Consider the following 11,683-nt stretch of genomic DNA (forward strand, 5'->3'; position numbering starts at 1 on the left):
AGTGACCCCTCTCTCCTTTCTGTCGCAGGGCACAGCGTGGATCCCGGCCTGGCTGGCCTGCTAGGTCAACGGGCCCCGCGCTCCCGACAGCCTTTCGTGGTTACTTTCTTCAGGGCCAGTCCGAGTCCCATCCGCACCCCTCGGGCAGTGAGGCCACTGAGAAGGAGGCAGCCGAAGAAAACCAACGAGCTGCCGCAGGCCAACCGACTCCCAGGGATCTTTGGTGAGGGCTGGGCGGGGTGGGACCGAGGCCCTGCGGGCTTCCAGTTGAGAGAGGCAGGGTGAGAACCAAGTGGTGGCCCAGAGCCCTCAGGCTCAGGTCGGTTCAAGCTGACGGCCACTCTCCAGCCACCTTTCCATACCCCATCTTTTGCCCTGATGCACCCTGGCGACCGGCACTCCAGAGGCCTGTCCTGCCTGTCCCTGCCACCCAGAAGGCCCCCTCTCTCCCCCTGGCTCCTCCAGGTCTTTCTTAGGAGCCTCCATCGGAATCAGCTGCCCCTTCCCTGGGAGCCGCAGCCCCTCGTGACCCGCGGTTGTGCCTGGACACCCCGCACCATCCTCGGCTGCTTATGTCAAGTTTTCTCCCCAACTGGGCCAAGCCCTTCAGGATCAGGGACAGGCCTGACCCGACCCTGTGGCCTCCTTCCCAGGGAGTCAGCCCTTGACTGGCCTCGTCATGAGCTACTTGAACCTGAGGAATGGGTGTGGCAGGAGAGGGTGGGCTGGGGCACAGGATGGCCGAGGGTCCTGCTGGGCTGTTTACTGGCGCATCAAGACGCTCCCAGGCTGAAGGACAGGGGAGTGCTGAGCACAGTGTCACTCTAGCCATCGGGAGCCATGACAGGCTCTTCAGCTGGGTCACGGTACAAGCAGAGTTCCAGGGATGGGCTTTATGAGACCAAATGGTTTCCTGTCATTCATTTGACAAATGTGCTCATCAGGGCATCCCCCACCTTAGTACCCCATAGTAGCTGCACAGAGCAGGAACCCCAGAAAAGACCTTGCCCTTCTGTCCCTGCAGATGACGTCCATGGCTCCCACGGGCGGCAGGTCTGCCGTCGGCACGAGCTCTACGTCAGCTTCCAGGACCTTGGCTGGCTGGTAATTGCTGACTCTCCTTGTTTCTGAAATGACAATCACCACCTGTAGATCAGAAGTGACTCTGTAGGGAGGACATAGAATCATGAGTGACTTCAATTTTCTTAGGTATTTTTTTCTTCTGTGTTTTCCAAGTTTTCTGAAGTGAGAATATGGTGAGAAAGGGTTTTTTTTTTTTTTAACCATGAAAATGAAGACTGCATCAACTAACTAAGCTGTCAGCATTGCAGCAGGGTAACTGAGACCTCCCTGCATGGGCTGTGACTGCAGCTCTGGGAGGCGTGGGCAGGGGAGGGCTGGCTGGGGAGAAGACGCAGTGAGGATGGGGGATGTTGGGCCTGAGCTCCTGCCCAGTGTTGTCTGCTGGGGGTTCTTGGGTGGATTCAAGCCTCTTGGGGGAGACTGCCCTGCAGGGATGGAGGGTGGGTTTGAGCCCTGAGGCTCAGGGAGGGGCACATGGATGGGACTCACCTTCTCCCATCCCTCCCAGGACTGGGTCATCGCCCCCCAAGGCTACTCGGCCTATTACTGTGAGGGGGAGTGCTCCTTCCCTCTGGGCTCCTGCATGAACGCCACCAACCACGCCATCCTGCAGTCCCTGGTCAGTACCATCCCCATCCTGCCCAGCCCCCTGGGGTGGGGGACCCTGCAGAGAGGGGTCTGGTCCAGCCAGCCGGGAGGACAGTGAGGCCACCTGCTTCGTGTCTCAGGGGGATTTCTCTGCACAGAGTCAGTAACGTTGCTAACTTCTCACAGCTCTGCAGGAACTGGTCCTCATACAACCACACTAGCACACACAGACTCACACCCGAACACAGACACACTCCACACTGACACTGAACAGTTGTATACACGTGCCTGTTCTATGCATCGCACATGCTCCTGTGGGACACTTACGCACCTGCGTGTGGTGCCCAGACAGAGGCACAGCGCACGAAATAGACTGTGTGGGGGCTGTGGGATCTTAACACATGGGCCCCCGAATACACTAGCAGGTCTGTCCGCCCATGATATGTGCGCACAGTGTGCGGGACGTGTGTGTGCTATCACCCACCTGTGCCACTCCGCAGGCAGGGAGCATCTGGACGGTTTGGCTCTCAACCCTTTGGCTTTTCCCCCAGTTTCTCTCTTGGCCATTTGTGTTTTCTCTGGATCCCCTGGCTTTTGATGCCTCGCTGTCTGCGGCAACCTTCAATGATGAAAGCAGGCTTCTGATGGGATCACTGGTGCTGCTCACTGCGGAGTGCTCTGTGTGTTTGTGGATTCTGGCACCGAGGCTTCCTTCTAGAACTTTTTACCTAGAATCCCAGTTCCTGGTATTCCACAGCCTTATGTTTTCCTCTTAGGAGGTTCAACGGTGATGCCTGGATCAGGCGTGGTGGCTCACCCTGTAATCACAGCACATGAGCCCAGAAGTTCGAGACAAGCCTGGGCAACATGGCGAAACCCTGTCTCTAAAATAAAAATTAAAACACACACACACACACACGTGTGCATGCAATGCCTTGGTGTGAGAGGAAAGAAATTACCAAAAGCTGCTCTGAGCCTATGATAATGCTTCCTTTCTGGGCAGTCAAATGGCGTTTGCTGGACACCTGGAGCCACCTCCTTGGAAAGGCCCCGGGGTGATGAGAACGCGTGGGACGGCCCAGCCCAGCCACCCTTTATGCTGTGTGGTTCTCACAGATGCATGTGTGGGAGGCACAAGGGAAAGTGACTGCACCTGCAGCTCCCAGACTCCATCCTCTCTATCCCGGCCCCTCAGGGGCTCAACTAAAGTGAGCGCTCACAGCCTGCTGGGCAGCAAACAGACAGGCGCTGTGCTCTAGGGGAGGCTGTCAGTGGGCATAGAAGCAAACCAACCATGGAGCTGACGCCTCCTGTGAGGAAGAGCAGAGCGGCTGTGCCATCAGTGGAGTGAGACTGGGCCCGGCCTCTCTGCACAAGGAGGGGCACGTCAGCAGCTGGAGGAGGAATGTTCCATCAGAAGGAGCAAGTGCAAGGCCCTAAGACAGTAGCAAGTTGGCCCCAAGTTCAGGGTCAGCAGGGAAGAGGGGCTGGGTGCAGTGAAGGGGAGGAGAGCGGAGGGAGGTGATGCCAGGAGTGGGCAGGGCTGTCTCCCCTAGGGCCTGGGGGTCCCTGAGAATGAGGGTGGATTTTATTCCAAGCAACCCGAAAGGCTGTCAGAGGTGTTTAACAAAGCAGTGACCTGGTCCGCGTCACCCTCCAGAAGGACCTTTCTGGCTTGGGGAGGCTGATGGTGGTGGCAGTGGAAGGCAGAGGAGCAGGGGACGAGTGAGGGCTGCTGTGGTCACCTAGCAGGTGATGGCAGCTGGACGGGGCAGGTGGTCCGAGGCAGCATGGAGGTGGAGGTTGAGCCAGGGGCTGCTCCCGGTGAAGGGAGAAGGCGAGAGGAGTCATCCAGGAGGCCTCCCAGGTGGGGGCTATGATGTCAGGGCAGGAGGAACTCCATGTTCTGCTGAGGCCCCATTAGACCCCAAGTGCAGAAGTGGGGAGGGGAGCAGGATCCGCAAGTCTGGTGTTCAGAAGAGAGGTCCAAGCTGAGCCCAGGGAGTAGAGAGGCGCGGGCACATGCAGGGCCCTGAAGTGCTGAGGGCAGATGCAGGCCTCTGGGGGAAGGAGCAGCACAGGAGAGGGGCTGAGGCCTGGCCTCCCAGAGCCTGGGGAGGGAGGCTGGATGTGGGAGGCAGAGCCTCTGGGGGCCCGAAGGACCAAAAGAAGAAAGTGGTCCTTCCAGGCTCCCCTCGGGGACCTCACTAAGGCACAAACCTGGCCATGCGGTTCTCCTTCCCATTATCCCCAGGAGGAAGTCTGAGCCCTTGGCCTGGGACTCGAGGCCCCTCATTAGCGCCCTGCCCACTTACCCCACCCCCCGGGGCTGCCATGTGTCCCTCCCTGAGCACTGCGGTCACCACGGCTCCTGCTCTCAGAGCCCTCAGGGCTGCTCTTATTCCTGTTAATATTTCTTATTATTGTGCTGCTCCCATGTGGCTTGGAGATGGCCAGGGCGGGGAGCAGGTGGAGCTGGGGCAGGACGGGGTGGGTCCTCGGAGGAGGCTACTGGGCTTATGCCCCTGCCTGTACCCCCCTCCCTGGCCAGGTGCACCTGATGAAGCCAGATGCAGTCCCCAAGGCATGCTGCGCACCCACCAAGCTAAGCGCCACCTCTGTGCTCTACTATGACAACAGCAACAACGTCATCCTGCGCAAGCACCGCAACATGGTGGTCAAGGCCTGCGGCTGCCACTGAGCCCACCCGCCTGCCCGGCCCTGCTGCAGCCGCCCTTCTCATCCGGATCGGGCCCCGCAGAGGCAGAAAACCCTTAAATGCTGTCACAGCTCAAGCAGGAGTGTCAGGGGCCCTCACTCTGTGCCTACTTCCTGTCAGGCTTCTTCTGGTCCTTTCTGTGTCCCTCTGTGCCCCTCCCCTGGGGTTTGTGGCTGTCACCCTGTCCAACACTTGGGTGGCCTAAGGCACACAGCAGCCTCAGAGCCTGTGCTGACGGCACTCTTTGGAGTCAGCACAGAAGTCCTATCTTAGGACCTGTCAGACTGTGGCTGGCCCTGGATGGTCTGAGGTTGGCTGACCCGAGCTTTTCTCCATTCACCAGAGGGTTTAGGTGTGGGGAGAAGGGCTCTGCCCCTTCCCAGGTACAATACTGGTCACTTCTGGGCATAATTGGACACGCTCATGTTCTCAGCACAGTGTGTTCTGGGATTCTTCTCATTTGGTCCAGGGTACAGTTAGCATATTAGAAAAAGAATAAGCTGGACATCTCCACAAAGCCACTGGGGATTGTTTTTTTTTTGAGATGGAGTCTCACTCTGTTGCCCAGGCTGGGGTGCAGTGGTGCAATCCCAGCTCACTGCAACCTCTGCCTCCCAGGTCCAAGCAATTCTCGTGCCTCAGCCTCCTGAGTAGCTGGGATTACAGGAGCCCGCCACCATGCCCGGCTCATTTTTGTATTTTTAGTAGAGACGGGGTTTCACCATATTGGCCAGGCTGGTCTTGAACTCCTGACCTCAAGTGATCCACCCGCCTGGCCTCCCAAAGTGCTGGGATTATAGGCGTGAGCCACTGTGCCTGGCCACTGGGGATATTTTATGTCATGTATGTTCCCTTGCCCTGGGCCTGCCCCGTTTCCTGCCTAGGAAAGAGGTATGACTCCCAGAGGAGCAAAGAATCCTGTGGGCTTCCAGTTCCCTCCACCATCTCTACCACGCTGACCTATTTGAGGCTCAGCATTGAGACAGAGACAAGACCAGCAGCTCCAATGTGTGGTCTAGGCTGGCAGAGAGCAGATGCCCCCGCAGCCTACTCCCCTTGCCCATGGCTCACGTCAGTAATCAACCTATGTACCTTTTCCACTGAACCTGGACAGGGCCTGGGGCCTCAGCACAGAACTGCAGACAGCCACCACCAGGCATTGTCAACGAGACCTCAGTTCCCGCGCCTGCCCCACTGCAGAACAATCCATTCCATCCAGAGCAGGGTGACCGGCAGTCTCTGGCCGGGCATGGGGCAAGGGTGGGGACTGCCAGTGTTTGCTTGTGTCTACGAGTTACAAACAAGCTGGCCACCAAAATTGGCGTCACCCTGGGTGCCCACCAGCACTGTCCTGTGTCTTGGGCCTATGAGTCAAAGAAAAGGTCCCTGTCCCAGGGAGTGACAGGCAGCAATTAGGCTGAATTGGGTGGGGAGGTTTGTCTCAGCCTCTGTTGTTCCCGGAAACCGCTGTTCTCCTTGGAGCAGCCACTGGGAGTTGGAGTGTTTATTTGATTTCTGACTTGCTAAGCCTGTAATTTACCTGCTGGAACAGACAGAGTCCAGCTGCCCAAACCGTGTCATTAAAAGCAGATCCTGGGTCCACCCCATCCACAGGCACAGCCTGGTGGGGTGGCTCTACTTCCCCATGTGCCCAAGGATGTGCCTCTCTGGAGTTCACATGCTGCACCCCCAGGGAGGGGACTGGGGAGAGCTGGTCTGGCAGCAGGGGTGGAGCCTGGGGCCACGCTGCGGGACAGCAGCCCCTCCACCTGGACCAGGGAGGGCCTCCGCGTGCAAGTGCAGAGGAAGAGACCTTCCCATGTACATAAAGGGTGGGCCCAGGCTGTCTGGAAGATGGTGAGTTCCCCATTAGTCTAGGACTTCAAGCTCAGCTAGCAGGGATTGGAAGAGGCAATGGCCTGAGTGTCAGGAGACAGGTATTCTAGTTCCAACTCAGGGACTCACTTGGTGTTCCCTTTCTTATTCATGCTTCAGTTTCTCACCTGCGACATGAGGACATAGGACTCTTTCATTCCAGAGGCTCTTCCAACCCAGAGAACCCGTCTGCCCCCATGACCTTCTTCCAAAGCTTGAGACATGGCCTGAGCCCCCAGCTGCCATAGGACTTGGGGCCTGTCTGCCATTGCAGGACCTGATTTAACAGCTCTCTTCTTCCAATACTGGGCAGTAGAGTTTTTGAAACTGACAAATGTGTGGTCTCTTCAGTGCCCAGTGTGTAACCTGGCATGGTTTGGGTGTGCTAGGAGTTTGTGAAATGAATGTTTTCAAGACACAAATGCTGCCATGCCCATCAGGTGTGCAGAGCAGGCCTGAGGATCATGATGAGACTCCCTTTTTATGCAGCAAAGCACAAAGTATGACAGTCATGGCCTTCCTGGTGGCCAGACTTCTAGTAACTTTAGCCACCCAGACAGCCACCAAATGACATCACATAGAGAAGGCCTCAGAAAGGGAGGAGGTCGTATGGACACACAGCTGATGAGGGGTCAGTGCTCAGCTACCAAGGTCATCTTCTGACCTGGTTGCCTCCCATAGCCAAGGATGCATTCAAGGCTGCAGATAAGAAGCATAAATAAGGGTGGTCAACTCAGGCCCACTGGCTGCACCAAGTAGCCACTGACAGGGAGCCTGGGGCCATTCGGTGCAGAACAATCCCCCAACCCAGTGGCCATCTTCACAAATGCAGCACAGTGCTGGCCCTAATGCCAGGTGAGCGCACAGTCTTGTTTCTTTGTCTTTACGTAGGGACCTGGGCAATGTGCTTTAGAGAAATTCCCTATTATTTCACAGGAAAGGAGGCCGTGAAAAGGAGAGGGCAGGTTTTGCAGCCAAGTCAACCTGGCATCAAGTCCTGGCTGCTTTTTTTTTTTTTTTTTTTTTAAAGACAGGGTCTTGCTTTGTCACCCAGGCTGGAGTGCAGTGGCAGTATCATGGCTCACTGCAGCCTCGATCTGCTGGGCTCAAGCAATCCTCCCACCTCAGTCCGAGTCGCTGGGATGACAGGCACACGCCACCACACCCAGTTAATTTTTATATTTTTTGCAGAAACCAGGTCTCACTATGTTGCCCAGGCCAGTCTTTAACTTTGCCCAGGCCAGTCTTGAACTCCTGAGCTCAAGCAATCCTCCTGCCTCAGTCTCCCAAAGTGCTAGGATTACAGGCATGAGCCACTGCACCCGGCCTCTGCCTCTTCTTAATTTGACCACATCATGTACCTGCTGCGCCTGCTACTTCCTCACACTCTGGAGAAGAGGGTGCTAGTCCTGCCCTTTTGAGGCCTCCATGAGGGCCAAATGTGCCACGGGACACTTAGTGCCATGCCTGCGCAGACCTGTGGAATAAACAGCACTTCTGAGCAGGCTCATTTTAAAGGGACTTGCAAATTTGGGCCTTCCTTGTGTGCCTTCCTCATAAAACCCACTCCTCCCAGAATGTGCTTGGAGGTGCTGCTGTATTTACCTGAGAGCTGTGCTTTTCTTCAAAAAACCTAAACGTGGTCATCTCTTGGATGAGGTGTGGCCCTGCACCCTCGCCTGCTTGTGGAAGGAGTCTGGGCCGACAGTGACCTGTGCTAGGGTCTCTGCTGAGGAAGTGGCAGGCATGTGGCCCTGACCTGGCTCCGTACTGTGTGTGGGGCCCACCTGTGCCCTCATGGGCAGCTGAAGGGGGAGCTTTCTACCCCAGGTTCCTTTCCTTACTGAGAAGTCTTGAGCAAATAGTTGCCGCTCTCCATCCCCTGCTTTTTAAAAAATGTTTTTTCTCACATAAGAAAATGTTATCTGTGTGCTGGGGAAAATTTTGAAAATAACAAAAACCAGAATACAAACACCCAAAATCAATCACAGAGATAACCACTGTTCATAATTCCTTCTCCAGTCTTTTTTCTTGGCACATACACATTTGTCTTTATATAGGACATATGGATATTTTACAAAGTTAGGATCCTACTCTATGCACTGCTTGGTGATCGGATCTATTCAATGTATGAAACATTTTGAAAGTTCCTCTGATTAAATGTTCTTTGAAAACATAACTATTAGTAGCCTTCCATCCCTTGAGTTCTGCTTTAGCTTCTCCCTTGTATGTCTGGTCTTGCGTTCCCTTCCTCAGAGGCCAGGGTGGGGCTCCTGTGAGCAGGGCAGCAGGCAGCCCGGTGCTCAGATCGCATGGCCACGAGGCTGGCCACTGGTCTGGAATCCTTGGGCCAAGAACCTCCTCTCCTTCTCTGTGCAACACTTGGCACAAGTAGGGGCAGGTGACCTCAGAGTACAAGGGTCACAGGTGGACCCACCGGGATAACTTCTGAGGAAACCCTGATGGTTCTTCTCCCACTGGCCTCTGGCTGGTCCCTTGGTCCCTCCTTCCCAGGGTAATCAGGCAAGCACAGCAATAAGGTCCTCCCTTGTTTCACAAGGTTGTGGGACCAGTTCTCCCTCCCGGGGCCTCCGGCCAGCCTGCCTGTCACCATTTTGAGCACTTCATACACATCCTTCTTCACCCCAGAATCTACCATGTTGAGCACTTCACACACATCCTCTTCTCTCCTGGGCTTCATGGCAGCCCTGCGTAGCTGCCTTATCCTGTCCTCAATGCTGCCTGTCCTGACGGCCATGACTGACCAGCAGTAATGACATCGACATTGAGGAGTGAGTCCTGCTGGGAGCACTGCCGGCCCAAGCTGATCCAGGGGGCAAAGCCCCACCCAGGGTGCCAGAGATGGAGCTGGCTTGGGGTCACTGGGGCCAGGGCAATAGGCTTCTCCTTTCCCCACCAACCTCACCCTGGTGGATTCTAAACATCAAGACTTGATTTCAGCCAGCACTTTGGGAGGCTGAGGTGGGTGGATCACCTAAGGTTCAAGACCAGCCTGGCCAACATGGCAAAACCCCCATCTCTACTGAAAATACAAAAATTAGCTGGACATGGTGGCGGGTGCCTGTAATCCCAGCTTCTTGGGAGGCTGAGGCAGGAGAATTACTTGAACCTGGGAGGCAGAGGTTGTAGTGAGCTGAGATCATGCCATTGCACTCCAGCCTGAGTGACAAGAGGAAAACTCCGTCTCAAAAAAAGAAAAAAAGACTTGATTCAGACAGAGCTCCTAGGACATGTCATGGGAGCCAGTGGGGAGCCCTGGGGGAGGTTTTTGGAGACTGATAGGACTCAGCTTCAACACCTGAAGGAGGCCATGAGGTGGCCTGGCTGGCCCAAAACCGGTGCAGGGTGAGAGGCCATCCTAGCACAGGCTGCGCACCATGACACCACACTGCAGTTTCCAAGTAGGCCTGGGGTTGGGAGGAGGAAGTAGGAGCCACCCCTGGCTCGTTTCTCCCCAGCACCAAGCACATCTGCTGACTAAAGAAGGGCCCTGGGTGCTCCTCAGTAATACAGTTCTGTCGGTTCAGGGAGTACATAGTGAGTGCCAGGTCAGTGAGACTGACGACAGATGCCCATCAGGCACAGGACCAGCTGGTGTGACAGCAGGAATGGTAACCAACCAGAAAGAGAAGACAGAGGCACTTTTACATGGCTTTCACTTCTACTGCCCCACAATGGGCTGACGAGGGCATCTCCTAAGGGACTTGGCCTAAGGCAGAAGAGCAGCAGCAGAGATGCTATGGCCTGTCCCAGCAGCAATCTCTGAAAACACCTGGGACCTGGCAGGCAGGCAGCAGTATAAGAACAAGGATTTATTTTAGCAAACCAAACAGAACAAAATATCCAGGAGCCACAGTGGTGGGCCCACAGCAGACCCAGCAGCAAAAGCCGGGAAAAGTGGTGGTTGGTGAAGGAGCACCTGTGCTGGCTCCTGGGCCCACAGCTGCACTTGGGAACAGTCCAGGCTGTGCCTACAGAGATGCTCCAAGCTGACCCTAAGGCAGGCCTCATGCCACAAATGCTGCTTGCTTCAAACAGGGCACCCTCCATGCTGCCTCCTCTGAAGCTGACAGCTCCTTCCTGGATGTGCAGGGGCAAGAGCAGAGTGGAGAGCAGAGAGAGTGCCACACGTACTCCCCACAGTTGCCAATGATCACCTCTGCCTTGGCTTCCCATCCTTGCCTTTGCAGACAGACCAGAAGAGGGGACACTCAGGGGAGTGAAAGAGCAGAATAAAGATAGACTTTAGGGACATCCACCCCTACCTGCCCCCTGGGGACACTGGCCCTAACAGTGGTGGTGCTCACAATCTAGTGAAATAGTCATCTAAAAAAGATGTGGATTCATCTCATCTCAGGAATGCAAAGTTGGTTTAACATCTAAAAATCAATCAGTGTAACAGACAATTATCAATAGTATAAGGGACAAAACCCACATAATCATCTCAGATACAGAAAAAGCAGCAGACAAAATCCAATACCTTTGCATAATGAAAACTCAATAAACTAGGAATGGAAGGGGGAACTTTCTCAATCTGATAAAAGGTATCAACAGAAAACTACATGGTGAAAAATAAGATGCTTTCCCCCTAAGTTCAGGAACAAGATGAGGATATCTGTTCTTGAAATTTCTATTCAACATTGTACTGAAGGTTCTTAGCCAGGGTAATTAGGTGAAAAAAACGAAATGAAAGGCATCCAATCAGCAAGGAAAATGTAAAGCTATTTCTATTTGCAGATGACGACACACTCTTGCATATAGAAAATCCTAAAAAATCCACAAAAAAACTATTAGAACTAATAAACAAGTTTAGCAATGTTGCAGAATACACAATCAATACACAATTGATTATATATATTTTTGTAGAGACAAGGTCTCATTATGTTGCCTCAGGCTGGTCTCAAACTCCTGGACTCAAGTGATTTTCCCACCTCAGTCTCCCAGTGTGCTGGGATTACGAGTGTGAACCACCATGCCTGGCCTGTTTTGTGGTTTTCAAAGTATAAGCTGTATACATCTCTTAAACTTATGCCTAAATATTTTACTCTTGTTTATGCTATCGTAAGTATAATTGTTTTTCTTTTTATTCTGTTTTCAGGTTGTTCATTGCTAATGTATAGAAATATAATTGCTATATATACGGCCAGGTGTGGTGGCTCACGCCTGTAATCCCAGCACTTTAGGAGGCTGAGGTGGGCAGATCACAAGGTCAGGAGATCGAGACCATCCTGGCTAATGCAGTGAAACCCCACCTATACTAAAAATACAAAAAATTAGCCAGGCTTGGTGGCGGGCACCTGTAGTCCCAGCTACTCAGGAGGCTGAGGCAGGAGAATGGCGTAAACCCGGGAGGCGGAGCTTGCAGTGAGCCGAGATCACGCCACCGCACTCCAGCCT

At 54.2% G+C, this 11,683-nt stretch overlaps 1 protein-coding gene and 1 long non-coding RNA gene across 6 annotated transcripts in view; one reads left to right on the top strand and one right to left on the bottom strand.

Moving 5' to 3' along the window:
* Window positions 1–5,083, top strand: part of LOC108517059 (bone morphogenetic protein 8B) — a 27,559-nt gene extending 22,476 nt beyond the window's left edge. For 2 of the 5 annotated variants that reach the window (XM_017854866.1, XM_017854864.1), the window contains 4 exons: window positions 29–223; window positions 1,025–1,104; window positions 1,592–1,702; window positions 4,223–5,083. In XM_017854866.1, the coding sequence (XP_017710355.1) occupies window positions 29–223; window positions 1,025–1,104; window positions 1,592–1,702; window positions 4,223–4,372 (536 nt within the window). In that variant the 3' untranslated portion in view covers window positions 4,373–5,083. Of the gene's footprint in view, window positions 1–28; window positions 224–1,024; window positions 1,210–1,591; window positions 1,703–2,222; window positions 2,487–4,222 lie in introns of those variants that run through there. The other 3 variants (XM_017854865.1, XM_017854863.1, XR_001881990.1) reach the window with 2 other exon arrangements.
* Window positions 907–2,290, bottom strand: LOC108517060 (uncharacterized). Its single transcript, XR_001881991.1, has 2 exons — window positions 2,156–2,290; window positions 907–1,127 (listed from the first exon to the last, which is right to left on the bottom strand). It is a non-coding gene; the product is annotated as an uncharacterized LOC108517060 (long non-coding RNA).
* Window positions 5,084–11,683: the final 6,600 nt, after the last annotated feature.

Source organism: Rhinopithecus bieti, unplaced genomic scaffold, assembly GCF_001698545.2.
Source record: "Rhinopithecus bieti isolate Rb0 unplaced genomic scaffold, ASM169854v2 scaffold_39946, whole genome shotgun sequence".
In the NCBI taxonomy this organism is placed as follows: domain Eukaryota; kingdom Metazoa; phylum Chordata; class Mammalia; order Primates; family Cercopithecidae; genus Rhinopithecus; species Rhinopithecus bieti.